Source organism: Martes martes, assembly GCF_963455335.1.
Source record: "Martes martes genome assembly, chromosome: 14".
Taxonomy (NCBI): Eukaryota; Metazoa; Chordata; class Mammalia; order Carnivora; family Mustelidae; genus Martes; species Martes martes.
In genome coordinates, this window is record NC_137902.1 from 24,002,179 (window position 1) to 24,017,362 (window position 15,184).

Genomic DNA, 15,184 nt, shown 5'->3' on the forward strand with positions numbered 1-15,184 from the left:
TTCTTTACATTAGAATTCATCAGAAAACATGTGTTACCCTTGAAGGCTCTTGGTCTAGTATCCCCAAAATCCTTCCCTAGCTTTTTTCTGATGGTCCCAGTCTCCTTATGCATAGAAGTGAACAAGAAAGATAGCCTAGGCCAGGAAATTGTCACCCCCAAACATAGTTAAAGTTTCGACTACTTGACTCAAGTGGTCCTTTCAATCCTCTCTCAGGACTTTAAATCACAGGGAAGGTTGTTGTCGTGTGATGGCGGCTCACTGGAGCGCAGAGCCATGACATACAGCTGCCATAGTCCCTGGAGATGTAGAGAATCGAGCCATGACATACCATGGTCCCTCAAGATGCCTAGGATTTTGTCTTTCTTGGAGTCTTTTTGTTATCTCTTCCACCAAATGCTGAGTAATCCCAGTATCCTCCCAACAAATCCTACATCTTGACTACATTACGGATTACTCCTGTGGCTTGCAACCAAAAATTATGAATAGAAAGCCTTCCAAAGTCACCTGGAAACAGTTTCCCATTTGTTGTACCTTCTGGTCCCCCAAGAAACCTGGATTCCCAACCACCAACTCACCTTAGTAGGGTTCACCTCAAGCACAATTCCATGGACAGCAGCACCTTGTAACCAACCTCTTGTGGCACCACTCTCTAAAATCAATGTTAATTGCCAATTAAACAAGCTTGATGCTGACAGAATGTGAGCTAATTAGTAAGTGCCAGAGCTCATTCTAATTATTAACCTTTATGGCTGTCATTTATAAAGACAAGAGTGCAACTATGGATTTTCGCATGAATGACTGCGCTTCTCATTCTGAACCAGCCATAAAGACTACAGATAACAGGGAAAGGTGCTATGCTGAGGGCAAATTCCCCCAAAGAAGTTGTCGTGCACCTTTCAGAAGCAAAGATGGCCATGACATCTCTTAAGTTGGCAGTTACATCAGAATCAAGTGGGGAGCACCTTCAAACTATAAGCAACTAGAACTTGACCCCAGAAACTGGCTCAATAGGTTTGGAATAAAGCCCAGGAAACTGGCTTTTCTTCTATTTCCCAGGTGATTCTCATGATCCACCAGAATTGAAAATCACTTAGACAAATATCCAAGAAACCCATTCCTAGTCCCCAGGGCAGTCACTTGGCTATAGATCTCTTATGAAATATGAATGGTGGCTGAGCTACAAAGGCCAGGAAAGAGTGATTACTAATGTAACAGCAGGAGCAGGGGGCTGCTGAGAATGGAGAGACCTAGATTTGGGTCCCAGATCTGAAATCACTGAGCACCAACCCATTCAGGACCTTAGTCCATCCATTCATAAAACAAAATGTTCAATAAGCAGGCCTCACATTCCTCCCAGAAAGAGGAGACGTGCCAGGCATGCATGTGAGCAGTGACTACAACTATAATAACAGTTTAAAAGATAAGTACCACTGAAAGGGGGAGCTTTTAAAAGATAAACACTGTGTATTGCATTTTAAGATTTGATTTTAGCTTTAACTTGGGCACAAAGCATTTAGAAGCAACAGCAAGATGTGAAATGCTTCCTTTGTAAGTTCAGCAATTCCTGAAAAGAAACCTCACCGACATGAGAAAGAAAAGCAGAGGCCTTTTTACCAGTTTACTGCTTCCCAAATAACATCTAGGGCAGTGGTCTTTGGGGAAGTTGCCAAAAGCCTCCTAAAGACATTTACAGTGTATGTCCAACAAAGTAACTGACTACCAAATGATGAGAAAGTAACTATGAAGCTTTATGAAGCTTGACTAGCTTATCTTTATAGGTGTTTATATATATAAAAGCAGGAATGGGGTATGTAAAAATCCACTCTCCTGTAAACTTGGATATAGGCTCTGTGCGAATTGAAAATTTTCTCTTTTTTTTTCCCCTTGTTTGGCTTCAAACCAAACTCCAAGGACCCACCTATTATAGTTTTACACACATGGACATCTGGCAGGGAAATAAATTAAGGCTTACCTTAGAGAGTAGGGAAATGCATCCATTTATAAACGTTGTTTTAGAAGGGACTGTCTGATCCTGTTTACTTATTAACTTCATTAGAAGGCTAATGAATCTACTGCTGAGAAAATGAGAGGGAGCTCAGGCTGGGGAAAGGGATGGGCAGAATTTCACACCCCTTCTCCAAATGGTGAGGTTATTTATGATTGCGATAAAGTAGCACCGCATTTGGATGAAAGTGAAAACAACATAAAATAACAATCAACAGACACGATCCATAGAAAAGTGTTACATTCTCTCAGCCACTGGACAAAAATCAAGATTTATACATGTCTGGGTCCTGCCTCGTGGAAGAAAAAAAGACTAGGCCATAAAAAGAACCCCTCTTTCCCATAATAAATAGGAAAACAATAAATCTGTAATCCAGACCCCCTTCTCCAGTGTTCTCATTTCTCTATTTTCTAACACAGGAAGATGTTTGAGGGCTCAATATTTAGGGCAAATCCCTTTCTCATTCCGTTTTTTGAAACAAAGATTTTCATAGATTTAACGATGCTCCCACTGCTTAATGAATTCAAATGAAGTAGGTTGGGGAGGTGTTCTAGCTAACACCCGCCAAATGCCCGCTGTCCATGGGGAAGCAGCACGATCGCGGAGCCCTGTTTGTGTTGTTGACACTGCCCAATTTGGGAAGGGAGGTGGCTGTGCTCAGGGCCGAAGCGGTTATGCACATCATAAATCCCAGTGTGGTGCCATTCTTATCTGATTTCATAGGCTGGAAGAATCATTGGACTTGGGAGTTAAAAAGGCATGAGAGATCACTTTATCTCACACCTCTATTTATGAGGAAACAGAAGGATGGCAAGAGTAATCCAATTTAGTGGTAACGGAGATCCGGAGATCCGCCCAGAGCCTCGGCTTCCTCTGAACTCACTGGTCCCTGGTCCTATCTGATTACAAGCCACTAAGGAGCGTTGGAAATTCTACATCCTAAGTAATCCCCAGCCTTACTAAAATGAAATCTCACGTAGGGCCCAGGAATCTAGATTTTTAACACATTCCACAAGTAATTCTGAGGATGTGCCAAGTCTGAGGCATACACTCGATCCCACCTTTATTGATTACTTGGGAGGTAACCAAATTTTCAATGGATTTAGATTCCCTTACAGCTGCATTACAAAAGAAAGTGACCAGTAGTGAATGAGTTAACTCAACACTATGTTAGGGGAACTTAAATCAGATGGTGTTTTGTATCCTGTACCCCAAAATCATCATTATCAGCATCTGGTGTAGAAAAACCAAGAAAGGTGTTAACCTTCCCCTTTTGCCAAGCACAGATGAGTATCTAAAGAAGACCGCAGAGTATTCTCTCAGTAGAAGTGTATCACTGTCCAGGTGCACTTGGGTGGCTCAGGGGGTTAAGTGTCTGTCTTTGGCTCAGGTCATGATCGCAGGGTCCCAGTGTTAAGCCCTGCATCGGGCTCCCCGCTCAGCGAGGAGCCTGCTTCTTCCTCTGCCCCTCTCTTCTCTCTCTCTCTCTCTCTTAAATAAAAAAAATTTTTTTTAAAGAAGTGTGTCATGTCCAGGAATTATACCCTTAGGATTCTAGATGTGCTCTGTATGCCACCCTCCTAAAGATACCAGCATCACACTCACGTAGAACCTGGTAGAAGCTGCTGGCTAGGAAGATGTGGACCTATGAACAAACAGTAATGGTTCTGTTAAGTAATAACTAGATTGCAGGCACTTTTCTTTCCATATTCCATCTTACTAACTTCCCACAAAGCTCCCTTATTTTCATCCTATTATATAGGTGAGTAAATGAGGCTTAGAAAATTAAAACATTGCTCAAGGTGGTGCATCTAATAAGCATTAGAACTAGGATTCACATCCAGGCAACTGGAATCCAGGACCCACTGCTGTAACCACTACCCATATTCAATCCTACCTATTAGCAGGTGTTTCCAAGAAACATGGGAACCACTAGTATATGAAATAATCTTTCCTCTTAGGAGTTTTACACACTAGCAGGGAAATAAGACATTTTATCCTAAATATCAAAACAAAACAAAACAAAACAAAAATAGATGTCCATTGATCACTTCTCTAATTCCTTCCTAGAATTGTTTTGCAGCCTTTATAGAATGAGGTAGGTGACAATAATAAAAAACAGAAGTATTGCTGTAGCAAGGCCACTCATTGCCAAGTGCACTGTATTTTGTATATACATGTTATTCTTGCATATGCCCAACGTTGTTTCCTAGGTACATTAATCTTACCTCTCAACCAAATGAAACATTCCTTGAGGATAACAAGCATGACATAATTATCCTGCATCCCCCAGCAATGAGCACACGCTGCTTATATAACTGATGCTCAATTAATATCTGTCCAATTGAATGCTCTGTGACCCATTCAGGAGCTTTCACTAGATTTATTACTACCAAAAGCAAATAGGAGGAGGCCCCAGTTCTAGAGAGAGGATTTCACAGCCTGTATCATCAGCCCAGCCTTCGGGACTTTACATATGAAGAGCCTAGCAAATAGGACGGAAAGTTTTTAATTAACAGCCTAACCAAAAAAAAATGTCATTCCAATCTGCAGTTTTGTTTCCATTAATTCACTCAGATTCAGCAGGAATTCCACTAAGGAATTGGGGTGAGCAGCTGTAGAGGGAGGGAAACACATAAATAAATCATGAGTGTCATTAAAATTTGTAAACTAATAACTTCTGGGAAGTCTTAGCAATTATTATCAGGGTTTTCTTGGCAAACAAAAAATTAATAAATCCAAAGGTCTCCATTTTCTATTAAAAAAAAAAAAAAAAAAACAGCATCGCCCAGAAAGGTCACTGATGGAACGATTAGGGGAGGGAAGAATAAATGGTCCAGTCAACAGCTTGCAGACCAGATGAAAAGTCATGGGATTCCCCAGTGGCAGGAGGATGAGACAACTCAATACAAGAAAAGCAAAGGGCCGAGGCTGGCTTATGCTGCGACACAATCTGGGAACACAGTGCTTCAGTTCCCCATCTCCAAGCTCTTCTTTAATGCAGACCAAGAGCTCTGCGTTGTAGATCTAAAAACAAGAAAGGCACACGGGCCCTGCTCTTGAGAGGCTCCCAGGCTGGAAACACATCACAACACGGAGTCAGTGATGCTAGAGGTGAGCAGAGGAGGGATTCCCCCATTCAGGGAGGTGGGGCAGGGAAGCGCCTGGGAGGATGTGCATAGGAAGTGGTAAGCTTCAGAAACACCTTAACCAGGAACCCCTCGGTCGGCTCTGTGGGCCCCAGGAGAAATGGCTGAGCAGCCCAGTTGTTCCTTTTCCTCTTTCTTTTCTTTTCTTTTTTTTTTTAATTTAAAGATTTTATTTATTTGAGGGGGAGGAGGTAAGGGAGTGGGAGGAGCAGACTCTGCACTGAGCACAGAGCCCAACATGGGGCTCGATCTCATGACCCTGAGATCATGACCTGAGCCAAAATTAACAGTTGGTTGCTCAATCCACTGAGCTACCCAGGCGCCCCAGGCTGGTTGCTTTTCTAAGAGCACAGTGTGTCTCCCACTGTTGTCAGAGAGAAGCAGCTCAACTACCAAGTGACATGGTGGTGACCAACTTTCCCTGCATGTTTTCCATGGGTAGTCACTGTACACCAGGAATTTTCTAGGCAACTTCTGCATTTTATTTCATGCAAAACATCATTCCCACACAGTGAGGTGTGAGCCAGGATAGTCCTCATCATACACTAAGGACACAGAGGCACAGAGAGGTGAAGATATGTGTTCGGGATGACACAGTGGCTAAGTGGAGGATTGTGGACTTGAACCGAGGCCATCAGTCCCAGCCCCATTTGTAATCACTTTGATGAGGAGGAGACCAATCCACTGATGCTGGGACCCCTGCCTTTAATTCATCTCTCCACCTTGGGTCAGGCTTCTAGAAAATCTAACAGTGCTAGGTGCCACCATCCCTCCTCACTGATGGGCAGCCTCCAGACTGGACATATTATGGGCTGAAAATGGCCTGATCGTGAAGTCCTGGGTCTTTTTTAAAAAAAAAGTCAGTCCCCAACCTCACTAGTCTAGAAGCTTGAACCCTAGAAGGAAAATGTCCGTTGACTAAGGGAGACCAACAGATAGTTGTGCTAATAACCAACTTTCACAGCCATCCTTGTGGCAGAGAAAACAGTTTGACCCCCTTCAGTGTAACAGCACTGAGAAGTTTCAGAAAGAATGTCACAAGGGCACAAGGTACGGCCCCCCAATTGAATGCGTTTAAACAGTCTTTTGTCTATTTAGAAGTAGATGGCCTCTGAATTATTAATCCAGTGAGGCAAATAATTATATCTCACTGTAGCCTGGCAGGGAATGTCATCTTGTCATGACAGCTGCTGCTCCAGGCTCCTCCGCTGTACAGAAAATTGAAGAATCCCCAAATTCAATTTCAACTTGGTTAAGCATGTTGGGCCAAATCATGAAACTGAAAGGGTGTGTGTTTAATTTAGTTTCTTTTCTCTGCACACTGTATTAGTAAGGGAGATCACAGTGCTCTAGGCTCTAACTGCAAAATACATCATCATTATCAGGACAGAAAAAGAGGATGGGAGACACAGATCTTTAGGGGATGAGTAGGGAAGACAATGAAAGGTCTGAAAAACTCCGTGAGGCCCCAGCACACTGGAAAACTCCCCCAAAGTTTAGAAGCAGCCTCTTTTCTCACTGAAGCCCTACACAAGGATTGCTAAGCACAGTTTTATCAGATCTACAGACCCCTGGAAACACAGCACAACAATACATTTGTATTTAACATCTATTCAGAGGGAAAGCCTACATTATCCACCAGGTTTCCAAATCCCAAATCACACCACATGAATCTATCATATGTAAATCACACTCTGCATTACCCACTTTGGTTTGGCCCCTTCTGTGAACATGATGAGACCCCAAACCCTCCCTCCCTGGTCCAAGACTAGCGGCTTTGTCACCTGCTTGGCTCCCTTCTCCCCTGCAGCCCAACCTTACCTGGCCATTTCCCTCTGTTAGAGAGATTTTTCCACTTCTCATTTGCCAAATCATATCCCACTGGTCAGACCAACACCTGGCTCAGAGAATCTTCTCTACAAAAGAACATCCTTGAGTTGCTAGAAATTGATGTTTCAATTGTCTCCAATCAACACAAGGAACAAGAATCTAAATCACTCTTCGCCCCTCCCTAATCCCCTGGGGATCTCTGCTAATTTATCCATAACACAGAATACATCCCCTTGGTGCCCTACAATTTCTACCACACAGACCCTGGCATCAGTGTATCCTCATAAACAAAGTCAATAATGGAATGAACACCATATAAACACAGAGGGTTACAGTAATCATTAGTCATTACAATTAAGTGAACTTTCTACATGTGAGTCACTGTCTTAAGGGTTTGTACATTTATTATTTTACTTAATCCTTGCAATCCATCTGTTAATTCACTCACTGAGCAAACACTAAAGATCTCCTGTGTGCCAGATACTGTTCTAGGTGCTGAGAGTACAGCCCTGAATTAAAATGCACAAAAATTCTCCCTCCAAACCTTAGTTGTTAGTGGGTGCAGGCAGACAATAAATCAATCCGTAAGTAAAATATTTAGCATGCCAGGTGGTAGTAAGTACTAAGGAGGAAAATGCAAGCTGAATGATGGAATGTGAAGTCCTGGGAAAGGCCTTCCTGACTAGGTGAACAGAGAGGGGAAGAAGTGAGGGGCTGGGCAGCCCTGCCGAAAGAAGTGGGAAGAGCCAAGGGTAAAAGCCATGGGAGGGAGAAGGGGGCGTGACTCAGCTACAGCAAAGACAAAATGGTTGGGGCAAATGTAGCTTCTGTACCATCTCCAACTTATATTCAGGGTAAGAGAAACGGGTTAAATGGTGACCACCAGAAAAAAATACATTCAACATCCTCATCCCCAGAGCCTGAAATGGACCTTGTGTGAAAGAAGGCTCTGTGCAGGTGTAATTAAGGATCTCAAGATGAGATCATCCCAGATGATCCTGGAGGTCTAAATGTGATGGCAAGTGTCCTCAGAGGACAGGGCCATGTCCTCTGAGGACAGGGCCATGGGGGCTGACAGAGGCGGAGAGGGAGTCCCGTAAGCCACAGGGACTGTGGGCAGCCCCTGGGGTGGAAAGAGGCGAGGGTGTTCTCTGGAGCCTCCCAACGGAGTGTGGCCCTAAAGACCCCTTGATTTCAGACTTCTAGTTTCCAGACCTGGGAGAGAACACATTTCTGCTGCTTTGTGCCCCCCAGTCCAGGGTACTTTGCAACAGAAGCCCCAGGAAACCGATACAGAGAGGTTTAGTAAGGATCCTGCAGTTACAGATCTCTTGGAGTGGGTGAGGTGGGACCTGTATCCTGGCAAGGAGACATCAGGGTGCCCTCAGGGTCACTCGGCAATCTGCAGTCTCTGCTGTACACCAGGGAATATACTGGCTTGTATGACCAAGGGCCACACTTCCTTACATAAGGGCCTCAAGCTGAAAGCACAAGGCCTTGGCTCCCTGGCTTCACCTGGCCCACCCCTAGAAGTAGCCAAACACAGGCTGCCAGGTAGAGCTCTTGCCCACTGTACAGACAGGATTTTCTGGATTCTTTATTTATTACTTGTCCCCAGAAGCAAGCATGGGAGTCGGGCTTAAGGTATCAGCATAGCATCACTGTGATTGGACCTGAGGGGAAGGTTTCTGAGGCTCTAATCACTGAGAGTCCTGTGTGACTGGAAATAGGCATTTTCTCATCTATTAGACAAACCCCCGTTACTTATATCTCTGCCAATTTTCATTGAGCAGCAAAATTAGGTTTTGGACATCCTGTGCAAATGAAGGCAGGCCTGAGTCGATGTGAGCAATTAATCCCTAAATATTTAATAGATGCTCTGACTGCTCCCCTCCCTGGGAAACAGACTCTGGCTAGTCCTCTGCAAACAAACAGGTCAGACAAAAAACCAGCAAGGCACAGAGATACTCACGCCCCAGCCCACTCTGGTTCCAAGACCACAGGAAACCCTCAGGACAGGACTCTGGGATGATGATGCAGCCAGGTGAATGGCCTTTGGGGACAGCATCCTCCCCAGGGTTTACCAATGATGAAGCAAAACAGGATGGACATACACGGACTTTCCAGAGTGTGAAGAGCCGACTCATGGTGACTGATGCAATTTGCTGTTGCCCTGTGTGACTGCTGGCAGTGAGGACGTGTGCATATGCGTGTGTGTGGGTGTGTGCCGTACAGAAGGGCGAGTGTGTGGATGTGTGTGGAGTGTGCGGATGCTTCCCACCCAGAGCAATGCCTCATGTCATGGCTTCATTCAAGCTCTCTCTGATTGAACCCACCCACGTCCTCCTTCCTGTCCCCTGTGACCCTGTGGCCATCGGAGCCGACTTAACCAGTAGGTGCAATGGGCATGTGACTTAATATTAGTTTCAGGGGCAGACTTTGGTGATTCATCAGTTGCATACAGCACGCACTGCTCATTACATCACTTACCCTCATCACTACTGCCCATCACCCAGTAATGCGTTCCCCACTCACCTCCCCTCCAGCAACCCGCAGTTGTTTCTGAGAGTTAAGAGTCCCTTATGGTTTGCCTCCCTCTCTGTCTTTATCTTATTTTTCCCTCCATTCCCCTATGTTCATCTGTTTTGTTTCTTAAATTACGTATGAGTGAAATCATATGGTATTTGTCTTTCTCTGACTGACATATTTCACTTAGCATAATATCCTCTAGTTCTATCCACATCATTGCAAATGGCAAGATTCTGATGAACTTTTAGGCTGAAAAAGGTTTTCATACACTATATTAGTACATTTATCTTTATACCAATGCTGTTGTAAAATATACATTTTTCCCTATATTAAAACATATGTATTACCAATATACATTTTAATATATATGAAATTAAATGTATAGTAAACATTCATTAAATCTATAAACTTGGTGAATATTTAGTAAATATTTATTAAATATGTACATTAAATTTACTAACATACACACATATATATATATATATATATATTTTTTTTTCCCCCAAAGGAGCCCACAAAGGCCACCGTGTGGACCTAATCCCCACATGTGTCTATTCCCACAAGCACAGGTAAGAACCACAGCATCTCACAGAGCAAAGGACTAGAAACAGTCCTTGGGCCAAGACTCACACCCAAGGCAAGAATCCTCCTTCCAGCAGGTTCTCCTTGCTCTGGGCAGGCTCATCTGATCTCTCCAATCAGACGTGCATTCGTCAAGCAGAACGAGACACGGCAGGAATGCAAAAGCAACAGCGGTGCCCAGCAGAAGGTGTGACAGGCCCCAAAAGAGATAAGCAGAGTGCTAGGGGAATTCGCCGGTGGGGCCATCCATTCCACCCCGGGCATTAAAGAGGCCTTCCAGGAGGAGGGCTGTTTTCTGCCTCTTCCAAAACATGCTTCCCAACAGTGTGGCTGGCATTCTTCAAGTGAGTGGGGCCAGAGTAGCTTGTTAAGAACCTGTAATCCACTTACCTCCACAGCGAGCTCTCAGTCACGCTCCCCAGATTGAAGTCATACAGCTTCGTCAGGATGAGTATCACCTGCGATGGGGATGGGGAGGAGGGCAGAGGAGAGGAACAAAAGGGGAGAAAAAGGGAAGCTTCCTTTAGTTTGTGTAACAATATACAGTGCATCTCAAACCACCCAGAGGAGGGCTTAGTGTTTATCGGTTGAGTAGAGGGGTATTATAGGATCAAGCGAGGGAAAACAATTATTAATTTAATGCATCCCTGTAACTGGTAGCATTTATTTTAATCCTGACGATGCTTTGCATTTGAAATAAAACATGCCAACAGGAATTAACTGGGTATCGACAGTTGTATCTCTACATCTGTCCTCCTTCAAGGCAAGGACTGGCCGGCTGGCTCTGATCACTCCTAGGGCCCTCCGGGGATCTGAGGCTGGGCTCGCTTTTGATCCGAAGATGACTCTGACTTACAGACTTGGACCTAAAAGGCTAAGAAGGAACTGGGCCTAATTCCACCCATCTACAGAGAGGTTCAAAAAGATTCTGTGTTTCTATCACTAAGGCCTCAACAGCCACAGAAACGTGAATGGCAGGCAGGCCCAGTCCCCAACATCCTCTGATGTCATCTGCCATCTACCATTAGTCATCTGTTCTTGTCGTGGAGTAAACAGGTCACTGGACTGCACTGGGCTCCAGGACCACTTTCCTGACTCAGCTGAAGAAACCCAGAAGGAAGCTGTACATGAAAGAGAGTGGGACTTTCCGTAACAGTCTTAGCAGTTTCCTGAAATGCTCTCAGTCTGGTCCTATGCCTTTAAATTTCTCCAGCGGGGGACCCGGATACCAGACGTTTCCCTGCCTGCCCCTTATGTGCCTGGGCAGTGGCTCAGGCATGACTCAGAATCTACAAGGATGTCAAGCGCGTGCACCTGAATCAATTTTAATCAAAACGCAGGTGCCTAATATACAGCGCCTGCCTGCACACGTGATAATCCAGTTACACATAATTGTGTTTATCTAAATTTAATGCACAACTCATTTCACTTTTCTCAGCTCCTTCCCATTCCACAATTTAACTTCCTCCAGTTCATTTGCACAGCAGCCATTAAACTCTTTCCAAGATAATGAATTTCTGCTACCAAGATGGAACTTTCCCATTCTAGGTATCTATTTAAGATTAAAGAAAAATAATCAGCCATTATATTGAACATTTGTATGGCATTCCACTGACAAAAGAACGCTCACTTTGAGATTTAGTCTCATCCAGCACCCCAGGGGGTCAGTCAGCACCATTTCCATTCCCTTTATGCAAGCTAAGAAGAAAATAGAGGCAAGGATGTGACCCATTATAGGTCAGAGAGAGTCCCTGCCGAAGTTGGTTTGAGATGTTCAACTTCTCTGCAGGGCCATGACTGAAGGACTCTTCTCAGAGTGCCCTCTTTGATGGAGAGTGGTGGGTGAGCAAGAAACAGCCAAGCCAAGAAAAACATCAATGACATGGCTATTTGCAGAACAGGAAAATCTACCAACTACCTGTCCTTTTAACACAGCACAACGGCAAGGACTATGTACCCAGTGCAGAGACTTGCTCCCCACAGGCACTCAGTGATCCTTGCCTCTTCCACTCATAGGGAGCTTCCTCATTTATAACGTTCATGGGCTAATGAAAGCAAGGGACTTAAGCCCACCCTCCCCAACCACATGCCTAGGAATGCATTGATAATTCCTATTTTCTGGATTAACACACACACACAGCAGACTTCATCTCCCCTTCATTTTACCTTCTCTCGTCTACAAAGGCATTCTCACAGTCACGAGGTAAAAACGTGGGTTGGCTATGTGCTGGCGAACCCAAATTCTGGACGAACAAACTCCAAACTACTCTTCTAGAAATAGGTCAGAACACCCATCCCAAGCTCTGCAGGAGAAAATCAGGCCATTTCATTTTCTCCCAATATCAAGCCTTCATGGACATCAAACAATCTCCAAAAAGTACAAAGTCCACATAGAGAGAAGAAAGAGGTGTAGGGGGTAAGAGTTCCACTTAACCAATAGAGCTTCTAACAAACAACTGGGTCTGGAAAGCCCTGGAAAGAACTCAGGGTTGTTCTTATTCTATCAGTCTCCTTACTCAAAGTTTAGACCCTCTTCTTCCCTGCCTCCATCTTCCCTGTCCCTCATGTTTCTTGTATATCTAATCTCATGCTGGTGTCTGCTTCTTGGGGGATCCAGACAGACTCATCCTTCCACACCTTTATGACTGTTACTTCTGCCTTCGTGGTAGACAATCGCAATTCTGCATCTTGATTTTTGCCCTTTCTTGGTCAGAAATCATTGCTGGTTCCCTCTGCCTAAGGATGAACTCCAGACTCCTGACATGTTATGTAAGGCACTACACATACACATATTCACATGCACACATGTACACACAAACACATACTCCTCCAACCACTTTCCCACAGTTCTCTAGATTCTGTCTTCTGCTTTAATAATCCAAGTTTCTCAAGGGGTTGCAAATAAACCATACCTGTTCTCACATCTCCGCCTGCTTTCTTTCATGCTGCATTGTATCATCTATGCCTCAGCCTCTTATTAACCTGCACGTGCCTACCTATTGTTCAAGAAACAACCTGAAGCCCACCTTCTCCAGGCACCCTCCCAGGACCAGCCCAGCCATCAGAATTTTACTCTTCTGAAGTCCTATTGCACTTAAAACAGAATTACATAACTAGATACTTACTCAAACACTATCCTGATCCTTTCTGAATCACAGAGGATCTGCCTTCTCAACTAGATTGAGGCAGGGTTTGGGTGTTGTTCTTCTGTCTCCCTAACAGGTAAGCTCAACATGTCAAAGGTTCCTAAAAATAATCATTTTTGAGTCAATGAAGGATAATGGAGTTTTAGTGGTAAATCATAGTCTTCAGACGGGAATAGTATTCATTTAGTCTATTTCCCTCATTGTACAGATGAGGGAACTGATGCTGAGAGAGATGACGGGACATAAGTTAGTCTTAATAAAGTGTGACCTTGACCAAGTAGCCAGAGCACTGTTCTTCCATTCTATGAGTAGAGCTGGAGGTTAACTGTCACTGGAAAGCCTTATAAATTCAGACTCCCTAGTCCCACTCCCAGAAGGTTTGACTTGGTGGGTCCTGGCTAGGGTCCAGATATCTTCCTGTGGTAACTGGAGAACCATACTCAAGAAAGGTCCCATCCCACCATGATTCCTCTCCCAACTCTGTGCTGCGGTGACCCCACCCTTCCACCACGTTGAGATCCTCATTTAGAGAAGGATCCCTTCCTTTAAATGGAATTGAACCTTACAAAGAAAGCACACAGTAAGAGATGTGGGAGGAATATGTCTCAGCAAAACCACCCCTGAATTCCCCAGAGGAAAGGTCCAAACACTGAGAATTAGGGGCTGGAAGCTTTCTTTCCCCAGGAGCCAGCACAGAAGGACAATAATAGAGCTATGAGGAGATGATCATGTAACTTTTAGCCTTAAGATATTCGGTGCCAAGCAAACAAAACTAAGAATGAAACAACACCTGCCCATCCCTGGCTTCTCTCATCACTCAGAGCCTTCCAAAGGCCTCCAGAGAGGAGGGAATTCACAGGGAAGAAAACTGAAAGCAGATACAGTAAACCCACTAAGCCCCAGACTGCTGGGCAAGTACACAGATCAGAAGGGGCAGACATGAGCGTGCGTGCCACAGGGATCACCAGTGGATGGCATGTAGCACAGAAGGGTAGCAGGGCTAATCCAGGACCATAGCAAAGCCTGACTTGACTCCTCTCCAGCAGATGCTCCCAGAGGAGGGTAGACAGTCAAAATCAACAAAGGAAAAGCAATGAGCAATGAGCAAACCTTCCCTGAACCCCTACCGTGTAATAAACACTACACTGGGTGCTTCTCAATCCTCACAACAAACTTTTGCAAGTGTAACATAATACCACAGTTTTACAGATGAGAAACCTGAGTCCCAGGAGCTAAGCAAGTTGCCCCCCAAGGCACACCACTAGCAGGAGACAGAGCCAGCATTCCCTGCTCTAATGCAATGCTCCTCCATTCTGCAAATGTTGATGTGAGCTGGTTGTGTGTGAGGCAATGAGCAGTCTTACACAGAGGAGAAAAGCACATCCCTGACCGCAAGGAGCTGAGCATTTACTAATGAATTTCACAAATATTTACTGGGCTCCACTTCAGTGAATTAGAAAGGGACCTGCTAAACTTTGAGACTCAGGGAGAGAGCCAGAGCTCAAGGCCCAAGGGTGAAGGTAACTTGTTTTCTTTGTTCTTGGAGAAGGTAACAGGAAACATAGATATGGAATGAGAAAAGAACTAGACAAACTGCTGGGAAACCCAGGCTTGTCAAATAAGCTCATTTTTGACCTAACTGGCTACAGTCCTGGGGGCTTTTAGACAGCAGGAGAAATGAAAATAAATAGGAATAATTCATGAATAAATAGCATCTTTTTTTTTTAATAAGCCATATACCTACAGACACACACATTTAGAGAGTGTGGAGAGAAGTCCCTAGACATGTGTGTGTGTGTTGTATATAAATATAGCTACAAAGGCCTATGTATATAGAATGAGTACTCATATACCACACCCAACCTTAAACTGGCATCTGATCTCTTCTCTGGAATTACACTCCAGTTATCCCTCTCACAGCTTCCATCGCATAGGATCAA

General features: G+C 44.3%; 1 protein-coding gene across 1 annotated transcript in view; it reads right to left on the reverse strand.

Annotated features, from left to right (window-relative positions):
- Positions 1-15,184, reverse strand: part of SORCS3 (sortilin related VPS10 domain containing receptor 3) — a gene marked incomplete at both ends in the record, with an annotated part of 596,464 nt that overhangs the window by 413,119 nt on the left and 168,161 nt on the right. The window contains one exon of the mRNA XM_080823492.1: positions 10,489-10,556. Within this exon, the coding sequence (XP_080679618.1) occupies positions 10,489-10,556 (68 nt within the window). The remainder of the gene's footprint in view (positions 1-10,488; positions 10,557-15,184) is intronic.